Source organism: Cervus elaphus, chromosome 11, assembly GCF_910594005.1.
Source record: "Cervus elaphus chromosome 11, mCerEla1.1, whole genome shotgun sequence".
Classification (NCBI taxonomy): Eukaryota; Metazoa; Chordata; class Mammalia; order Artiodactyla; family Cervidae; genus Cervus; species Cervus elaphus.
This window is the reverse complement of record NC_057825.1, coordinates 55,915,840-55,936,496: the sequence shown is the minus strand read 5'-3', so window position 1 is coordinate 55,936,496 and position 20,657 is coordinate 55,915,840. Positions and strand designations below refer to the sequence as shown.

At 47.1% G+C, this 20,657-nt stretch overlaps 1 protein-coding gene across 1 annotated transcript in view; it reads left to right on the top strand.

Moving 5' to 3' along the window:
* The window catches only part of POLR1A (RNA polymerase I subunit A), an 84,136-nt gene that overhangs the window by 19,188 nt on the left and 44,291 nt on the right, over positions 1 to 20,657 (top strand). Inside the window, exons 9-13 of the mRNA XM_043917800.1 lie at positions 153 to 315; positions 2,119 to 2,289; positions 3,055 to 3,177; positions 5,854 to 6,084; positions 16,083 to 16,337. Of these exons, the coding sequence (XP_043773735.1) occupies positions 153 to 315; positions 2,119 to 2,289; positions 3,055 to 3,177; positions 5,854 to 6,084; positions 16,083 to 16,337 (943 nt within the window). The remainder of the gene's footprint in view (positions 1 to 152; positions 316 to 2,118; positions 2,290 to 3,054; positions 3,178 to 5,853; positions 6,085 to 16,082; positions 16,338 to 20,657) is intronic.

The following is a 20,657-nucleotide window of genomic DNA, read 5'->3' as shown; positions in this document are numbered from 1 at the left end:
CACTCCCATGTGGCAAGTGGTGGGACTGTTTTCCTCTTCCTCTTTCCTGAGGGCAGGAGGAATGTGGGTTTCCTTTGGAGCTTGGGGCATGTGAGTAGGGATGGGTGAGAGGCTGAGGGAAGTGTTCACTGATTCCACATGTCCTCCTGCAGGTATCGCCCTGTCAACCGCCTTGGGGACCAGATGTTCACCAACGGGCAGACGGTGAACCTGCAGGCTGTCATGAAGGACGTGGTTCTGATCCGAAAGCTTCTGGCACTGATGGCCCAAGAACAGGAGCTGCCAAGTGAGGTGGCAGCACCCACCACGGAAGAGGTCAGGAGCTGATGTCATAGTTCCAGCTTCCTACACTGTGGGTACAGAATGCTATGGGTCCTGGGAGATGCTGATTGGCAATTCTGTGTGGTTGTGTGTGAGCCATGGGTTTGGGAGGACCAGGCAGTGTCTGGGGGAAAGTGTGGGTCTGAGCATGACCCCAGTGACCATGCCCAGTGACCTTGATTGAGTTGCTTTGGTTTCTTGTTCTCATCTCCACAATAAAATGAGTGATCTGTGGGGAGGTTTTATCTGTGGTTGTGGTCTGGGCTACCTGCTCTCAATGGCAGCTCTAGGAAGAATAGTGTGTGGTCCTCAGGCTCTAAGCCTGTCCCTACTGGGCTCTGGTACCAGAGACCCATGCCACCTAGCTCTGATTTTGGCTCATAAAGATCTCTAGCATCAGGGTCAGGAAAGCGTGTTGGCATTTGGAAGAGTTTCCCGAAATAAGAGTGTCAGATTTGCGGCTCAGTTTTCTCCCCAATAAATGGTGGAGCTGAATTCCATTTTCCTGTTTCAGCAAACATTTCCTGAATCCCTTTTAGTGTCCTAGGTCTACAGTGGGTATAAGGATGAGTCAGGAGCTCAGGAAGTTTGTTGAGATCACTGACATCCTTCCCAGCTCTAAGATGCTTCCTAGATGCAAATGGGAAGGACTGTCTCAGCCTTGAGTAGACCAGACAGGCTCCCAGGCTCCCTTCCCCGGGTGGGACCAGCCCGTCACCAGGTGGCGCCACAGTCTGTCAGGGACACCCGTGCTTGGGTTACTCAGCCTTTCTACTTGAGTTTCTTTGGTTTTGCTTAAGTTTTCTGATCTGCCTGTGTAAATGTGCTTTTTTTAAAAATGCTCAATATTAGAGATATCTGCCATCTGCAGGTTTTGGTCTAGTTTCAAAGAGGTGGCCATAGGATTGCCACGTCCAGTGACCAGAGCTGAGGATTTCACGTTGATGTTTCTTGAAAGTAGGGTAGCCTTGGTCCAAGAAAAAAGCTGAATCTCGGCAGAAATGAGCAGCATCCTCTCTGATTCCTGAGGTCGTTGCTGCCTGAAGTCACAGTGCCCTCTTTCCATCCACAAATTAATGATCAGTAGCAAGAGTTGTTTCTTCCCATACTTGCTCCACGGCGGCCCTCTCATGAATCATGAATGGCTGGGTGTGAATAGGCATGTGCCACTCCAGGCACTGAGGATACACCAGTGAGACTGGTCTCACCCATTTCACAAGTAGGTGTGTGGCCCTGAGTCAGCTGATGCCTTCAGAAGTGAGTTAGTCTGACAGGGGTGCTGTCATCATACAGGGGGCCCTGGGAGGCTCCTTCAGCCAGAATAGAAACCACACCCGTCTTCTCAGAAGACAGAAGTCTTCTGAAACCACAGAAGTCTTCTGTTCCTCAGGACTGAGGACAAGCCCACTTTATCACCAGTGGGTTCCATGACATTCTCACTTACTGGATCCCCCTTCCATCAACGCTGACAGGTTTCTTCTCTCTTCTGACCCACTGGGTCGAGGAACCATCTGTCTCTCTCCTGTGTCATACATACCCAGCCCAAGGGTGGCAGTCCAGGTGGCCAGTCAGTAGGTGGTGCTCTAGGGCAGCTTACCGCCTCATATGTTGTCGATACACACCGACAAGATCGATTTATGAGCACTTGGGCCACGAATCTATCAAGTTCAAAAGACATAAAGGCCAACTTTAGAGTTCATAATTTGTCAGAGCTCAAGTGAAAAAAAAAGTGGAACCAGGCCTGGCCTTCTTGAGGGCTTTCCATCACGCCCGTTTTTCTTGGTTGTGTCTTGGCAGGAAAAAGACTCTTCGATGGCTATGGACCGATCCTTTTTGAGTCAGCTTCCAGGGCAGTCCCTCACAGACAAACTTTACAACATTTGGATTCGCCTTCAGAGCCACGTTAATATTGTGTTTGATAGTGAGATGGACAAATTAATGATGGAAAAGTACCCTGGCATTAGACAGGTGAGCAGTATGTTGGATCCCCATTGCTAGCCAAAGGGGTTAAATAATAAACATATTTGTCTTAAGGAAGAAAATAGTAACCATACTTGTTTTTTTTTCTAGCCTATGACTGTTTTATTTTAACCAATTGGCACTACCGTAGTTTTGGTTTACTTAATTATTTTTTTATGTAAAATATGAAAGATTTATTTTCAACTGGATAAAATAATTGAAAGAGGGGTAAAAGAAGATATTAATAAAAGATGGTCCTAACTGAAGAAGTGACTGAAACTAAAATTGCAGACCAAAAAACCCAAACATAATAAAGATGTGCATAGTATTGGGTTGGCCAAAAAGTTTGTTTGGGTTTTTCCATACTTTTTCGCCAACCCATTACCATTATACAAGCTTGTGGATAATAGAAGTGTCATCTTTCACGCTCGTGCTCAGTCACTAAGTTGTGCCCACAATTAAATATGGCATATATATTTTCTAGAGCTGCCCTAGTGGCTCAGCGGTAAAGAACCCACGTGCCAATGCAGGAGATGCGGGTTCAACCCTTGGGTTGGACAGATCTCCTGGAGAAGAAAATGGCAACCCAGTCCAGAATTCTTGGCTGGAGAATCCCATGGACAGAGGAGACTGGTGGGCTACAGTCCATTTGGTCACAAAAGAGTTGGACACAATAACTAAAAAACAGCACCATATGTTTTCTAACAACTTGATTTTTTAAGTCTTGATTTTTTAATTTTTGTAATGATTTCTGTGGACTTTTCCCCCATAAAGATCCTGGAGAAGAAGGATGGTTTGTTCCGAAAGCACATGATGGGGAAGCGTGTAGACTACGCAGCCCGCTCGGTCATCTGCCCGGACATGTACATCAACACCAACGAAATTGGAATTCCCATGGTGTGTGCTGTTAGGTGGCAGATAGGAGTGGCGAGGGAGGGCTGGGGAGAAGGCATGGGATCATGGTGGCGTGGGTGAAGACAGCATCTGCCTCTCCCCACATTGAGTCCTTAGAAGGGGCCCCTGAGGCCACGGCATGGCGTTGCTCTCACTCCCCGCCAGGTCTCCAGACACCCTCCACCCACAAGGAAGACAGACCCCTGCTCCTGGGCTACCAGGGCGCAGCCCATAGGGTGCATATCCCACCCACCTCTCCTCCTCCTGCCCATCTCGGTCTAGTTGTTAAACCTTCCTAGTCAGATGGAATACATGACAGAGACAAAGAGGAGGAAGGGGGCTTTCTGTTCCGTGTACTTGCCTGGCATCAGGAGTCAGGGCCGCGGAGGAAGAGGGAGAGCCCCAGGGAGCAGGCATCACCCCTCCTCCCAGATCCTCAGGGGTAGGCGATTCGCCCCGTCCACCCATTAGTGTTTCCTCAGGGAGCCAGTTTTCTTTTCTCACTTCCCCACCACTTGAGGCTGCGGTACTCATTAGCAACAGCCTCTTCATCGACTTCCTCCTTAATGGGCCTTGAGGTCAGTAATAGAAGATGGTTTAATTCGCCCCGTGGAGAGGCTCGTTTCCTCGCACACGGCCCTGCTGCCACTCTCGGGGGAGGACTGGCAAGGAGCAGAGAGCAGAGCTCAGGTGTTCTGATGGCCTCCTGCTTGCTGCCGCCTTGTCCCCCAGCACACGTGGGCTGCCTAGGCAATGGCTCTCGTGTGAGGGGACAAGAGTCAGAGAAAAACACCCATTCCTGTGCCCACTGCCTCCTGGGCACCAGGGTCCTCTGCAACTGGAGGCTGGGTCAGGTGGCAGGGAAGAGCACTGGGAAGCCCAGTGGTGACTTTCCTGAGTCCGAGGCCCTGGGAGGAGAGGCCCGTGACCTGTTCATTGCTTTCTTTGGACAGAGGAGGACAGGGACCTCTGTTGGCTTTAGCCTCATGGTGCCTCCAGGGTCCCCAGCTTTGGGAGAGACCTTTAGTGTTGCTCCTCTTTCCACCTTCAGCGGTCTTCTCTTTCTTGGATCTTGGTTCATTTGGTACTGGAGGGACTCTGAAGTTCCCCCTCTGCCCACATCCAGGCCTGCCCCAAGCCTAGGGCCATGGTGGCCTGTTGCTCACAGGATGGTTTTCAGGAGCAGAGTGTGTGAAACTGCCTGTTGGTCTCTTGTGCACACCCTTCCCATCAAGCACTCACTGTGGACTGGTGTTACAGAAGCAGAGGAAGTGAAGGTTGGGGGATAAGCTAGAGACCCAATCGTGAACCAGACAGACTAGTGTGTCCCTGTGAAGCTTATATTCCAGTAGTGGAGACACACAAACAGATAACGCAAGTAAAGATATTCCTCCTCTTATGATGATGTGGTGGTAAGTTAAAAATGCTGTATGTCAAAAGTGCATTTAATGGACCTAACCTATTGAACAGCATAACGTAGTCTAACCCACCTTAAACCTGCCCAGAACGCTTATGTTAGCCTACCACTGGGCAAAATCATCCAATGCAAAGGTTATTTTGTGATAGTGTTGAATGTCTCATGGAAGTTATTGAACACTGTCCTGAAAATGAACAACAGGATGGATCTAAGTGTATGGGATATTTATGATCCTAGGGCTGACAGCCAGCAGCTGAGGCTCACTGCCCCTGCCCACCTTCATAAGAATATCGCACCGCGTTTCACAAGCCCAGAAAAAGACCAGAATTCAAAATGGGGAGTATGAATTCTATCAAATACATGTTGCTTTCACACTGTCATAAAGTCCAAAAAATCCTAAGCTGGGCACAGTCTGTACATAAGCACTCTGTCAGGTAGTGGTCACTGCGTTGGCAGAGGTGGAGAGGGCCACAGGGCAGGGAGCACTGGTCAGGGTGGTGGGGATTGGGGTGGGGGTGCCATTCACGCAGAGACCTGGCCAGTGTTCAGCGAGTGCCTTTCCATGGGACTCCTCAAGAGTCTCTAACGTAGTTATATGCCTTTTGAAGCATCAGAGGGTTTTAATATTCAATAGCTCAGAACTCGATTAACCAGGGCAGTCATTTTCCTTGGAGTGTGGTGCAGGCCTGGCGTGTCAAGTGGAGCACTGCCATTTTCTCATGTATCGGGGGACCGAATCGGGTTTATCTCAGGCCAAGTAAAGAGATTAAGATGCCATGTCTGGGCTCAGGGCATGGCCACCATCAATTAGTGATGACTGCTGGGGGGTGAGGGGAGGGGAATTGTTGGTGGGGGAGGGTGATACTTGAGAGCAAGTATTCGCCAATTCTCTCAAGCTCATGTTCCAGGCTATATTCCATCTTTTGGGACTACGAATTTATTGGCAGACTAGGAAATGATGAAATTTTAAAATAGGTTAAAAAAAATTCTACTGCATAAATTACTATCCTCAGATAACTTTTTTTGGGCAGATTACTCTGCTAGAAAAGGAGACCTGCTCTCTTCCTTGGAGGGAGCAAATCTGGAAAAATGATTGTGGAAGAGACAGGGAGATGTTGCTTTTTTGGTTGAAGGACCTTCTTGGCTCAGGGAGCACGTCCACATCTTAGGGGAAAAGTCACACAGCCTGTTGAGTCACACTGGGGGTCCTTCTGACCTTTTTCTGCCCACCCTGAATTTTCATATCCCCTCCTTGTTTCCAGGTGTTTGCCACAAAGCTGACCTACCCTCAACCAGTCACCCCCTGGAACGTTCAGGAACTGAGGCAGGCGGTCATCAACGGCCCCAACGTGCACCCTGGAGCCTCTATGGTCATCAATGAGGATGGCAGTCGCACAGCCCTGAGCGCCTCGGACCTTACGCAGCGGGAGGCCGTGGCCAAACAGCTCCTGACACCAGCTACGGGGGCCCCTAAGCCCCAGGGGACAAAAATTGTGAGTAACGGGCATATTTGGTCAGGGGCTTAGGCTGCTCCTTTTGGGCTCCCCTGTCACTTCTGCCGTGGTGCCAGTGTAGGAGGGCTGTGAAAACTGTTCCTGCTCCCCCCACCCCAGACCTACCCCCCTCACCCCACAAGGGGCTGACCCCACCTGTGGGTGTTCCCTAGGGCCTCAGCACCATGATAAAACTTCATTTGATCATCCCATGCAGGCAGCACAATTCCAGTTACATACCAGGGGCTGGAGAAATGCCCTTTCATTGTAACTCCACAGTGATCTGCTGCCCTTAAACAGGGCTGCTCAAAAGTGGTCCTCGGCAGCAGCATTCCTAGAGCCAGTGGGAAATGCACGTTTGTCTCCCTTTTTTCCCCTTCCCCACCCCGAATTAGACTCTTTGGAAATGGAACCCAGGAATCTGTATGTTAACAAGGCCTCTGGAGGGTTCCTCTGCATGCTGAAGTTGGAGAGCTGCCCTAGGAAGGAACCATTCTGTGTCTGTGAAAACTGACTGGTTTCAGCTGATGCTTCACTTTCTGGAGATTGCTAGTTCTCACCTATAGCACTATGTTAAGGGATCCCCAGGCTTTCTCTGGGCTCCCACAGAAAAAGTACAAGATCGATTAGCAATGTCTGCTGAGGGCATAAGATGGGTAGGTAATATCATTTGTGTTTGTGTCAGGTAACAGCCATTTCAGCTGGGAGGGGTATAGCAAACAACTCTCAACCAGGCAAGAGTCGCAGAAATTGTTGGAGTGAAACGGATTTGGGATTAATTTACGATGACTGCCCAAGTCAGGGAGTGATGGAATGTGTCGTCCTCACCCATCCACATGTTTGTTAGGCTTCCTCTTGCCTTCTGACATGTCCAGACCGACTAGGTTTTCTTTTTAGTGGGTTCGAGCTCTGCAGAGGACTGTTGAAGCTTGAAGGGGCTTTGGTTGGAGGACAGAGAGGGAGAGGAAGCCTTGTCTCGGTGAGCACTGGTCCCCACTGCTCTTCACTGAAGCCTGTCCTCTTGCTTCCTCCCCATCTCACCATTGTCCTGAGGTCCAGTGGTAACAGGCCTTGCATCTTCTGCTTTGGCAGCTGGGGGCAGACAGGTTCAGCCACCTGTTCGTTCTTTTCTTATGTGTTAAGTGATGTTTGTGTACAGATTCGCAGACTTATCCTGCCTTTTTTTTTTTTTTTTTAATAATTTTATTTGGTTTTGAGTGTGTTGGTCTTTGTTGCTGCATGGCCTTTTCTCTAGTTGCAGCAAGTGTGGGCTGCTCTGTGGTACACAGGCTTCTTATTACGGTGGCTTCTCTTATTGCAGGCCACCGGCTCTAGAGCACAGGCTTAGTAGTTGTGGCCCTTGGACTTAGTTGCTCTGTGGCATGTGGAATCTTCTGGACAGGGGTTGAACCCGCCTCTCCTGCTTGGCAGGTGGATTCTTTACCACTGAGCCACCAGGGAAGCCCCTATTCTGCCATTCTTAAGAGCCCCATGTTTTGCTTGGAGCTATGTGAAAGATGCAAGAGAAATAAAGGTGTATTTTTCTTAACTTATGATGAAACAAGACAACCACAAGATAACTTTCAAACTATTAAGTCAAGCATGTGAGACGTAGGACACTTTGAGAGAAGAATTGAGAGAGGAGAGCAGAGTGGGGTCAGGTGGTGGCAGGGCCCACTGCAAGCTCTGTGTTGCGCTTTGCCAGGCACCATGGACAAGCTCTTGTTGCCCTAGGGTGGACAGCCGGTGGGGGCACCCCCAGGGAGTGAGTCCATACGTGTGTCACCACTGTCGAGTGGTGTGGCAGACAGAAGGGGACAGTGACGGAGGGTGCTGACTGAACCCACATGATGCTGGAGAAGAAAGGAGGTGGGGTGGGCATGCAGGGCGAGTTTGGAGTCGTCAGAAGATGATTGAGGACCAGCCTGGGGGCTGCAGGGGACCCCAGGGTGAAAGGAGGGTATGTTTCCGAGGGGGAGGATGGGTTTGGGAGTAGGCTGGGTGTCAGGGCTATAGAAGAGGGAAGATGAGAAGGAAGCCATGGTTTCCAGTGCAGGAGATGGAATGCTCTGGAAGGAGGTGCGTCTGGGCCCCTCTAAACTGAGGTGATGGTGGAGAACCTAAGGGCCTATCTCACGTAATAGGTAGAAGTGTCGGACCTCAGTTAGGGGTCATAGAGTTAAGAAATGAAATTATCAGGACTTCCCTGGTGGTCCAGTGGTTAAGACTCCACACTTTCACTGTAGAGGGCACAGGTTTGATCCCTGGTTGGGAAACTTAAGATCTGGCAAGTCACATGGTGTGGCCAAAAAAAGAGAAATGAAATTGTCAGAAAATTAAGCTCTTTGAGCACAAAGTAGGACAGGCAGAAAGTGGGGGACCTGTGGGAGCATGAAGCAGGTGGGGAGGGTGGCCAGCCGGGCTTGCTCTCGCCAGCATCCGTCCCCCACCTGTGGTCAAGACCAGCCCCAGAGTACCTTTGCATCTTCCCAAGGCACATAGGAGGTGTTTGTGGAATTAAATATGAAGTTTAAGGAGAGGGAGAAAGAAAGATGCATCAGATTTGCCCAGACAGAAGCCACCTGTGACCCAGGAGAGCCCTTTGAACAAAGTGGGAGAAGTTGGGCCCCAGAACCTTTGTCATCTCCAACTAGAGCAAAAGTAGTAGGATGGTGGGGTTACTGACATTATTGGGATGTGATGACGAGGCAGATACACAGGGACACTTCCTTCATGTGGCCTCTTTACATCTGTGGGGTTGGGAGTTGGCTTCAGAGAGGGCAGGTGTGCCTCACTGCACTCACTGGGCTGCTTACAAGAGGGGATGGAGATGAGTTCTGAGCTGCAGGGAAATAAGGGCAGTTGGCCTTATCTGTCTCCCGGCTGAAGTTCACATCAGCGTACTGTCTCTGCTTCCTCCCCTAGCCCCACCTGTCAGCATCCTGTCCAGACTTGCCCTTCAGTCCTTGAACTTGCCGTGCCTGCTGGGAACACTATCACTCCTCCAGGGGAGGAGCCTGCACACGTTTTCAGCCAAGGTGCGTGTGTGTGCTCAGTCGCCCATTTGTGTATGACTCTTTTCAACTCCCTGGACTGTAGCTGCCAGGCTTCTCACTCTGTTCATGAAATTTTGTAGGCAAGAATACTGGAGTGGGTTGCCATGCCCTCCTCCAGGGCATCTTCCCACATCTCTTGCATTGGCAGGCGGGTTCTTTACCGCTGAGCCACCTGGGAACCTGAGAGTAAACATCTTAGGCTTTGTCAGCCATGTGGTCTGTGTGGCAGCAACTCAGCCCCATTTTTGTAACATGAACCTGTGAAAGCCGCCAGGGCAGTACAAAGCCATTGGATTGGGCTGTGTTCCCAAAAAACTCTAGTTATGAAGACAGGTGGTGTGCAGTTTGTCACTTTGACACTTGGCGTGGGATCCCTCTCCCTGTGTGTCCCACCTCACCTCCCACCCTCATTGCCTTTTGGGGTCATTCCATGGGCCCCCACCTATTCCACTTCAAGTCCTAAACCCCTGAGAACAAGGGCAGGGTATTAGACCCTCCACTCTCCCCAGCACCCAGCGTGGAGGAAATACTCAGGAAACCCCTGTGGACTGGACGGGTCCACGTTGAGGTGCAGGAGGCTCCATGGAGCGAGCAAGGGGCCTTTTGAAACAGAAGTGCTCCTTATATCAGGACCTTGGGCTTCCCAGGTGGCGCTAGTGGTAAAAAACCCGCCTGCCGATGCAGGAAATGTAAGAGATGCAGGTTCGATTCCTGGATCAGAAAGATCCCCTGGAGGGAGGGCATGGCAACCCACTCCAGTATTCTTGTCTGGAGAATCCCACGAACAGAGGAGCCTGGTGGGCTACAGTCCATGGGGTCACAAAGAGTCAGACGCGACTGTAGTGACTGAGCATGCACACACATATCAGGACCTGGGGACTAAGAATGATTCTTTTTAGTTTCCAAAACCTCAGTGATGTTATATGTAATGTTTATACACGTAGTCAGGTATAAATGCATTCACAGCCTACTTGTAATTTGTAAAGTAGTTTTGCTGAATACATTCCATATAGATAAGGACTAGGCCAAAGGACTGGGTTACGTGACTGGGAGGGAGAGACCCAGGTCAGGAGAGACTGCAGGTTCAATGACAAGGGGCAGGAGTGAAGTCTCTGCCCCTTCCCCTGGCCCTCGTAAACGGAGGAGGAAGTGGCTGGCTTGGCCCAGCCTCATTTCCAGGCCCAGCAGTCAGCCCCAAGAGCAGCTCTTTGGCTCTGGGTCTGCTTCTGAGAACTCTGACCCGGGCACTGGAGCACGCTAATTTTCACTGTGGTATTTATTTAGAGACAAGAGAAAGGAAGGGCCTCTGGTTTGGGTTGGCAAGGGGAGCACTCTGTGCTCCAGGGCTTCTGTTTGGATTGGCCAGAGACTGCCAGATGGGCCTGCGAGCCTTCCCAGCTGTGGGGTTTGCTTATGCCGGAGGATGTCTCGAATTTGTGAGACTCTGTTCCGAGGCCCAGCCTGGGCTTTGGGGCCTGAGCCACAGGTCTGGGCAGTTCCTCCCTTGAGAAGCTAAAGAAATAGACCTTCAAAGTCAGCTCAGGCTCCATAACGTGCCCTGGGCAGACACTCATGGGAATCCTCGGAATCCAGGTCTCCTTGGAAACATGGATGTGGGGGCAGGAGAGGGATGGGTTTGGATTCCTTGAGGAGCAGAAAGACCGAGTTCCTGCTCGCTGCTTTTAGGACTGCCTTTTAGAATTTGAGGGGTTTGCTCTCTGCTTCCCTGAGTTGGAGGAAACTTTCAGCCCAGCTGAGCAGGAATGAGGGGAGGCCAGTGGGCGCATCTCTTGTTAACCTTTAGCCTCTCTATAACCAGCTCTCTGATCCAGCTTCATACTGTGGATGACGAGAAGAAAATAGACTCTGAGTAATTTGTTTCCTCCAACCTATTATCTGCTGAGTAATTTAGGGAAGACTTGGGATGGGAGGAGCACTCACTGAGTCTCCATAATTCCTCTGGGCTGTTGAGGGCAGCCATGCGGAATGATTGGGGTAGCAGTTGCCTCATTAATTTTTTGTTTTTTTGATGTTTTATATTTTTGGCCACGTTGAGTGGTTTGTGGGATCTTAGTTCCCCCACCAGGGACTGAACACAGGCCCTTGGCAGTGAGAGCACAGATTTTTAACCACTGGACCCCAGGGAATTCCCATGCATTTGTTTTTTAAAATAGCATCTCTGTGCATCATTTAGGAAGCCCAGTAATTAATTATGCTGAAGCTCCAGTACTTTGGCCACCTGATACAAAGAGCCAACTTATTGGAAAAGACCCTGATTCTGGGAAAAATTGAGGTTAGGAGGAGAAAGGGATGACAGAGGATGAGATGATTGCATGGCATCACCGACTCAATGGACATGAGTTTGAGCAAACTCTGGGAGGTGGTGAAGGGCAGGGAAGGCTGGTATGCTGCAGTCCATGGGGTCTCAAAAGGGTTGCACACAACTCAGCAACTGAACAACAGCAAAGATGAAAGGCCTTATACTAAAATCAGCTTTGTGGGAGGAGGTGTCCTGTCAGGAGGACATGACCAATGGCATATTGATATTGGTAAAGAGCAAGAAAGTGTGAACAGTGGTTATCTTTGAAGAGTAAAATTACTTGTGGTTTTTCATTCTCTTCTGTATTTTCTATATTTCCCCCCGCACTGAGCATATCACTTGTGCAGTTTTTTGTGCTTTCTTTAGAAATAGTTGAAGATCTTTAAAAAATTTTTTTTTCTAAAAGTGACACACGCTCATTGTAACATGAATAGCACTAAGAAGTGTAAAGGTCCAGGTGGTGATCTTTCTCTTTTTCCATGTCCCCCTGCCTGGAGGATACCACAGAGCAGCTCAGTAAGGATCTAAATACCTCTGTCCTCGTGTGTATAAACACGTAGAGTTGCATTGGGTTTAAAATCGCCTCATCCTGTCACCTTAGATGGCCTTCTCTGGTGGCTCAGATGATAAAAAATCTGCTTGCCATTACCCTCAATGGAGAAAAATTGAAAGCTTTTCCCCTGAAATCAGGAAGAAACAAGGGTGCCTACTCTCATAGTTTTGGAAGTTTTGGCCACAGCAATCAGAGCAGAAAAAGAAGTAAAAGGAATCCAGATAGGAAAAGAAGAAGTGAAACTCTCGCTGTTTGCAGATGACTTGATCCTCTACATAGAAAACCCTAAAGACTCTACCAGAAAATTACTAGAGCTAATCAATGAATATAGTAAAGTTGCAGGATATAAAATTAACACACAGAAATCCCTTGCATTCCTATACACTAACAATGAGAAAACAGAAAGAGAAATTAAGGAAATAATACCATTCACCATTGCAACAAAAAGAATAAAATACTTAGGACTATATCTACCTAAAGAAACAAAAGACCTATACATAGAAAACACTGATGAAAGAAATCAAAGAGGACACAAACAGATGGAGAAACATACCGTGTTCATGGATTGGAAGACTCAATATTGTCAAAATGGCTATTCTACCCAAAGCAATCTATAGATTCAACGCAATCCCTATCAAGCTACCAACGGTATTTTTCACAGAACTTGAACAAATAATTTCACAATTTGTATGGAAATACAAAAAACCTCGAATAGCCAAAGCAATCTTGAGAAAGAAGAATGGAACTGGAGGAATCAACCTGCCTGACTTCAGACTCTGCTACAAAGCCACAGTCATCAAGACAGTATGGTACTGGCACAAAGACAGAAATATAGATCAATGGAACAGAATAGAAAGCCTAGAGATAAATCCAGGAACCTATGGACACCTTATCTTCGACAAAGGAGGCAAGGATATACAATGGAAAAAAGACAACCTCTTTAACGAGTGGTGCTGGGAAAACTGGTCAACCACTTGTTAAAGAATAAAACTAGAACACTTTCTAACACCATACACAAAAATAAACTCAAAATGGATTAAAGATCTAAATGTAAGGCCAGAAACTATAAAACTGCTAGAGGAGAACATAGGCAAAACACTCTCCGACATAAATCACAGCAGGATCCTCTATGACCCACCTCCCAGAATATTGGAAAATAAAAGCAAAAATAAACAAATGGGACCTAATGAAACTTAAAAGCTTTTGCACAACAAAGGAAACTATAAGCAAGGTGAAAAGACAGCCCTCAGAATGGGAGAAAATAATAGCAAACGAAGCAACAGACAAAGGATTAATCTCAAAAATATACAAGCAACTCCTGAAGCTCAATTCCAGAAAAATAAATGACCCAATCAAAAAATGGGCCAAAGAACTAAACAGACATTTCTCCAAAGAAGACATACAGATGGCTAACAAACACATGAAAAGATGCTCAACATCACTCATTATCAGAGAAATGCAAATCAAAACCACAATGAGGTACCATTACATGCCAGTCAGGATGGCTGCTATCCAAAAGTCTACAAGCAATAAATGCTGGAGAGGGTGTGGAGAAAAGGGAACCCTCTTACACTGTTGGTGGGAATGCAAACTAGTACAGCCACTATGGAGAACAGTGTGGAGATTTCTTAAAAAACTGGAAATAGAACTGCCATATGACCCAGCAATCCCACTTCTGGGCATACACACCGAGGAAACCAGATCTGAAAGAGACACATGCACCCCAATGTTCATCACAGCACTGTTTATAGCCAGGACATGGAAGCAACCTAGATGCCCATCAGCAGACGAATGGATAAGGAAGCTGTGGTACATATACACTGTGGAATATTACTTAGCCATTAAAAAGAATTCATTTGAATCAGTTCTAATGAGATGGATGAAACTGGAGCCCATTATACAGAGTGAAGTAAGCCAGAAAGATAAAGACCAATACAGTATACTAACGCATATATATGGAATTTAGAAAGATGGTAATGATAACCCTATATGCAAAACAGAAAAAGAGACACAGATGTACAGAACAGACTTTTGGACTCTGTGGGAGAAGGCGAGGGTGGGATGTTTCGAGAGAACAGCATGTATATTATCTATAGTGAAACAGATCACCAGCCCAGGTGGGATGCATGAGACAAGTGCTCTGGCCTGGTGCACTGGGAAGACCCAGAGGAATCGGGTGGAGAGGGAGGTGGGAGGGGGGATCGGGATGGGGAATACATGTAACTCCATGTCTGATTCATGTCAATGTATGACAAAACCCACTTCAATATTGTAAAGTAATTAGCCTCCAACTAATAAAAATAAATGAAAAAAAAATAAAAAATTTAAAAAAATAAATAAAAATTAAAAAAAAAAAAATCTGCTTGCAATGCAGAAGACCTGGGTTTGATCCCTAGGCTAGGAAGATCCTGGAGAAGGGAATGGCTGCCCACTCCAGTATTCTTGCCTGGAGAATTCCATGAACAGAGAAGCCTGCGTGCTACTGTCCATGGGTCGCAAAGAGTCAGACATGACTGAGCGACTGACACTAATACATCACCATAGATGGCACCTGGATGGTTTTTCTTTTACTTAAATACATTATTGTCATTTCTTCAAGACTGGTCTACATTTAAATCATGCTTTTTAAAGGATCCCTGGCAGTCCCTGTTGACTCAGCTTCCACTTCTGGGGACCTGAGTTCAATCCCTGGTTGGGGAACTAAGATCCTGCATGCTCCATAGCCTGGACCCCCCCGCCCCCCGCCACAAACTCCTTTTTAATCATTACATAATATTCCATAGTACATACTATGATTTATCCACCGATGCCCCTTTTTTGGGGCAGCCAGGTTTTTCCCAGTTTTTGCCACTGTTAACATGGCTGCATAAACATCATTCATAGAACCTTGCATTGGCACCTTTTTCGTTCTGAAAGCCCAAAGGAAATGAGTTTTTAATGTTCTAAAATCTGCTGTGAAATTGCTTTCCCAAAAGACCATGGCAATTTAAACTTGTTATTAATTTTTAAGTGCCATAAAATACTTTCCGGGAGCATTGAACTGGGAATCAGGAACCCTGAGTTTCAGTCCTGGCTCTGAAGGATGAGGTTGGGCAAGTATTTCTGAAATGTGGAATTCACATTTGAACTAACGTACTCAGATGTGGCTACAGTGGGGATTCTAGAGGTCTGCCAGATCCTTTCAAGCCCAGGAGTTTTATGGTTATGTATAGACCTGCTGTCTTAGGATGTGTCCATTTCTTTTTTCAGGTTAATTCTCAGGGGAGTTCAAACTCCAGAAAGATCGTGCATGTCTGAAGAAGACAGACATTACTGGACAGGGGCTTGTAGCATCATTGACTTATCCCTCCCCTGGAGGAGGAAATGGCAACCCACTCCAATATTCTTGCCTAGAGAATTCCGTGGACATAGGAGACAGGCAGGCTATAGTCCACGTGGTCTCGAAGAGTTGGACTTGGCCTAGCAACTTAACAACAGCAACAGTCTGAGCCCAGAGCTAGGACAGGACTCTGCTGGATTAGCAGCTATTTCTCAGAGAACCTTAAGGCTGTCTCATAAACCAAAGAACCCTAACCGTGCCAGTTCGAACCCTAACTGTGCCTGGTTCTTGAATTTGGATTCGGTAGTGGGGGTCTGTTTCCTCTGCGAAGTGGCATTTTGGGATTCCTGGATGGCTCAGTAGTAAAGAATCCGCCCGCCATTGCCAAGAGACCTGGGTTTGGTCCCTGGGAAGATCCCCTGGAGAAGGAAATGCAACCCACTCCAGTATTCTTGCCTAGAAAATCCAATGGACAGAGGAGCCTGATGGGCTCTAGTCTATGGGGTCACAAAAGGGTCGGACATGACATAGTAACTGAGCACGCACACACACTCTTGAGACCCAGAGGGGCTTAGTAGTTATTTCTCATAGATTTCTAGGGTTTCACTCTGGACTGAAAGTTCCCCTTTTATTGAGTAAAACATGAGACAGACAGAAGCCACACTCAGCCCAGGGCGAGGTGAGCCCTTGGCATTGTAGCAGTGATGCCAGAGTGGCCTCTGCTCAGCCCGTCTTCTGCTCTGCCCACAGGTGTGCCGGCATGTGAAGAACGGGGACATTCTCCTCCTGAACCGGCAGCCCACCCTGCACAGGCCCTCCATCCAGGCGCATCGCGCCCGCGTCCTCCCCGAGGAGAAAGTCCTGCGGCTCCACTACGCCAACTGCAAGGCCTACAATGCCGACTTCGACGGAGATGAGATGAACGCCCACTTCCCCCAGAGTGAACTGGGCCGGGCCGAGGCCTACGTCCTGGCCTGCACCGATCAGCAGTACCTTGTTCCCAAGGTGGGTCTGACCTTGAGGCCGTTCCATGGTCATCACCGGCTTCCAACTTGGCAGTTCAGGTCTGGGCCCCAGGCAGCCCCTGGAGTCAGCGGGGTCGCAGAGGGTCTTGGATTCTTCTGGGTGGGGTCTTCAGCCCCCTAGTTGCTTAGAGATAGGAGGTTTCGTTCTTGCTGCCTCTTAAGATGTTGGGAGAGAAGTTGTAACAGTCATCCCAGGAAGCCGAGTTCAGTACCTGCATCTTAGGTCTTGTCTTCCAGCCTGTTTGGATTCTACAATATATCAGCCTCTGGCAAGCCTTAGCACCCCACCTATGAGGGTCCCCAGGATCCACAGATGACTTTGATCCTTTAAGATAAGGAGGGTTTTATGAGACAACTTAACCCCCAGCGTTTGATCCCTGGGTCGGGAAGATCCCCTGGAGAAGGAAATGGCAACCCAGTCCAGTATTCTTGCCTGGAAAAGTCCATGAACAGAGGATCCAGGCAGGCTGTAGTCCGTGGAGTCACAAAGAGTCAGACACAACTGAGTGACTAACATAATCCTGAGGGTCCAGGTGAAATTCCCTGCCACACATGAGGAATCTCTGCTGTGAATCCCTTCTTTTATAAACCGTTTGCGTCGCACCATTAATTTGGGCTATAATGTGGGGTAGTAATAACAATAAAGAACCATGGCTGCCATTTACCAAGCACTTTTTCAAGGCCAGACACCATACATAGCACCTTGGAGGCCTCTCCTTTTCTCCTCCCCACAGTCCTTGGAGTAGGTGCTATTAACAGCCACATGGACATGTGAAGAAATGGTGTAACATGTCCAAGGACACAGCTGGAGTGGAAGCAGGTGGGGAGGAGGGGCCAGGATCTCCCAGGTCTTTGTGGCTTTTCTTCTTTTTCCCAGCGTGGGCCCTGCCACCCTTCCACAGGAGACAGAGATGTCTGCACCCAGGAAGCATAAGAGGCTGCTTAGAGATTGTCCCCCATCAGTTAGTGAGCTCTCCTCCTGGGAATTTCTCTTCCCCCATCCCACCTGGAGAACCAGGCAGGTGACCAGTATCCCAGCATTCCAGCCTCTTTTCCTGCCAGACACACCAGCGTGGCTTCCTATAGATTCAATTAGTTGAATATAACTTTCTTTCCCTTCTCTGCCCACCTTGGCTGGCTATTGATTAATGAAGGGGCTGACCGTGAGCAGGAGGGATTAAGGGCCCACTCAGGTCCCCCAGAAATTAGAAGAAATAGTTTGATTAATTTTTACTAACAGGTTTCCCTGATGGTCCAGTGATTAAGACTTCGAGCTTCTACTGCAGGAAGTATGGGTTTGATCTCTGATTGGGGAACTAAGATCCTGCATGCCTTGTGGTGCAGCCAAAAAAAAAAATTAAAAATTTTTATATTAATAGTTTAGAAGAAATAATTATAAGGAAATTGACTAATTTGAAAATTGGCCTTTTGTGTTTTCATGTAAATTACGTCAGTTGTAGCTGTGATGGTGGTGGCAATAAAAGCCACTTTGCCCTGAGCACGCCGTGTGCCTCAGGTACCACTCTGAGCAGTCTGCAACATTCTGGCTTAGTCCTCACCACAGCCTTAGGCGGCAGGTACAGTTTTCAGGTGAGGAAACACAGGTGAGTGACTTGTCAGCCAGTGAAGAAGCTGGGGCGAGAACCCAGCACCTTTGACCCCACCCCAGGCCTGCGTGCTCAGCCTCCTGTGTTCTTAGTCCCCCAAGGCAAGGCTGGGCCTGGGTGAGGGTCTGTGGAAGGAAGTGGCTAACAGGACTGTGCTAGTTGTCTAGCCTGCTAGAGAGAATGTCCCATTTCACCACGGTGGACACTACCAGTAAACAGCAGATGGTGCGTTTTTCTTGCTGGCAGAGTGACCTTTGGACATTAGCCTCATGAAGAGTTGGGGTGCTCTGAAGTGCTTTTAGGCCAGTGAACTTGAGTATTCACTAGACCAATGTAAACTTGATTTTCATTGAATAAGATGGAATAGGGGACTTGATTGCTTACACCATGTTCTGCAAAGGACTGGCCTATTTATTTTATTATATTTTTATTTTTTTCCATTTATTTTTATTAGTTGGAGGCTAATTACTTTACAGTATTGTAGTGGTTTTTGCCATACATTGACATGAATCAGCCATGGATTTACATGTATTCCCCATCCCAATCCCCCCTCCCACCTCCCTCTCCACCCGATCCCTCTGGGTCTTCCCAGTGCACCAGCCCCAAGCACTTGTCTCATGCATCCAACCTGGGCTGGTGATCTGTTTCACCCTTGATAATATACATGTTTCGATGCTGATTCTCTCTAAGGACTGGCCTATTTAATTCCAGATGTGCCTCATCACATGCTTACCTGCCTGTGAGTATAGGGTCAGAAATAGAACAAAAATAAAGTCTCATCAATAAATTAATTTCTTAAAAAGTAAAAAATGGGACTTTTCTGGTGGTTCAGTGATTAAGACTCTGAACTTCCTCTTCAGGGAGCAAGAGTTCTATCCCTGGTCTGGGAACTAAGATCCCACATGCCACCTGTGCAGCTAAAAAAAAAAGAGAAAAATCAGAAAATAAAAAAAGTAAGAAACAAAAACAAGACAATTCTAGGAGATGACCTGAGAATTCACTTTACTTTCAGACAACTTTTGTCAGCGGTAAAGAGCTTTTGATTCTTGATAAATTTTGTGTAGCCCTTAGTGTAAGTGCCAAGAGGAGAAATCCTATTTTTGGTGATAGTTATAAAAATGAAGGGCTTTCCAGGTGGTTCTAGTGGTAAAGAACCTACCTGCCAATGCAGGAGACGTAAAAGATGTGTGATTGAGCCCTGTGTAGGAATGATCCCCTCAAGGAGGGCATGGCAACCCACTCTAGTATTCTTGCCTGGGAAATCCCATGGACAGAGAAGCATAGTGGGCTACAGTCCCTAGGACCACAAAGAGTTGGACACAACTGAAGAGACTTCACACACACACACACACACACACATGAAACAAGAGACTTCACACACACACACACACACATATGAAACAAGAGACTTCACACACACACACACACACACACACATACACACACACACACACACACACACACATGAAACATGTACTTTGATGGCAAAGTCCTGAGATGGCAAGAGTCAGTTTTCTTAATCCAGGAAAGCCATTTTTTGTTAATTTTTCTTGATGTATCTTTATTTCCCTATTGTTTCCTTTTCTCTTTGTTCATTGTCCCATTTCTTCTCTATTTTCAGGTTTCTTTTCCTTTACTAACCATAGTATCCAATTTAAGTACATTTTATTGTTAGTTTTATGTATTTAATAGAGTTGCTTGTTGTCTTCTTAAAATAGATGAAGGGAACTTGAGATGTTTCCTTTCCAAGAAAACAGTTACACTTTTTCATTTACATGTTTCTTCGTGGATTCTTTTTTTTTTTTTCCTGTTCTGTTTGTTTTATCTATTAAGGGCCATTGTTTCATAGAAAGTTTTTTTAACAAGGCTTGAGACATACTTTCCTGACTTTGACTTGACTTAACTCAGCTAGAAAATTCAAGTCACAGAATATGCTAATTCTCTTAAGAATCCTGACCAAAGACATCGATTGTAATGTCATTTTGCTGTGATGTTAAGTGGAATAGGATAGCTGACAATTATGTGGGTTTTTGATCCAGATATGGTGTTTCTGATCCTAAGCAGATTTAGAAAATTCAGAATTATAAGTAGACCCTTAGTAAATTGCTTTAATCAGCACTCCTCCCTAGAATTCATGATTATTGCATTGAAAGCAGTTTAGCCATTAAGGTAATTTTCTAGTCATGGAAAACTCTAGATGGAAAGAGAAGGCACAGACTAGATCCTGTAACTTGTAATTATGTTCTTTAGAGGGAAAAAAAAAGGCAAAATCTATATCTGCCTCCAAAGACTGTTGTTGTTTAGTAGCTCAGTCATTTCTGACTTTTTGTGACCTCATGGGCTGTAGCCTGCTAGGCTCCTCTGTCCATGGGATTTCCAGGCAAGAATACTGGAGTGGGCTGCAATCTCCTTGCCTAAGGATCTTCCCAACCCAGGGATCAATGCATGTCTCCTGCATTGCAGGCAGATTCTTTAACCACTGAGTCACCAGGGAAGCCCCCAAAGGGCTGTGGGATGAGTCAAATGCTTAATACTGTTTTCAGTTTTTCCCCTAAGCAAAATGAGACCTTGTCTTTGGAACAAGTTGCAGAGTATAATTTTTTGTCTGTGTTCATAACTCAAGGCCTTCATAAGACGGGCTGCGTGCCCCATCTGATCTTGCCTTCCGTCTGCAACACCTATCTGGCTCCTCT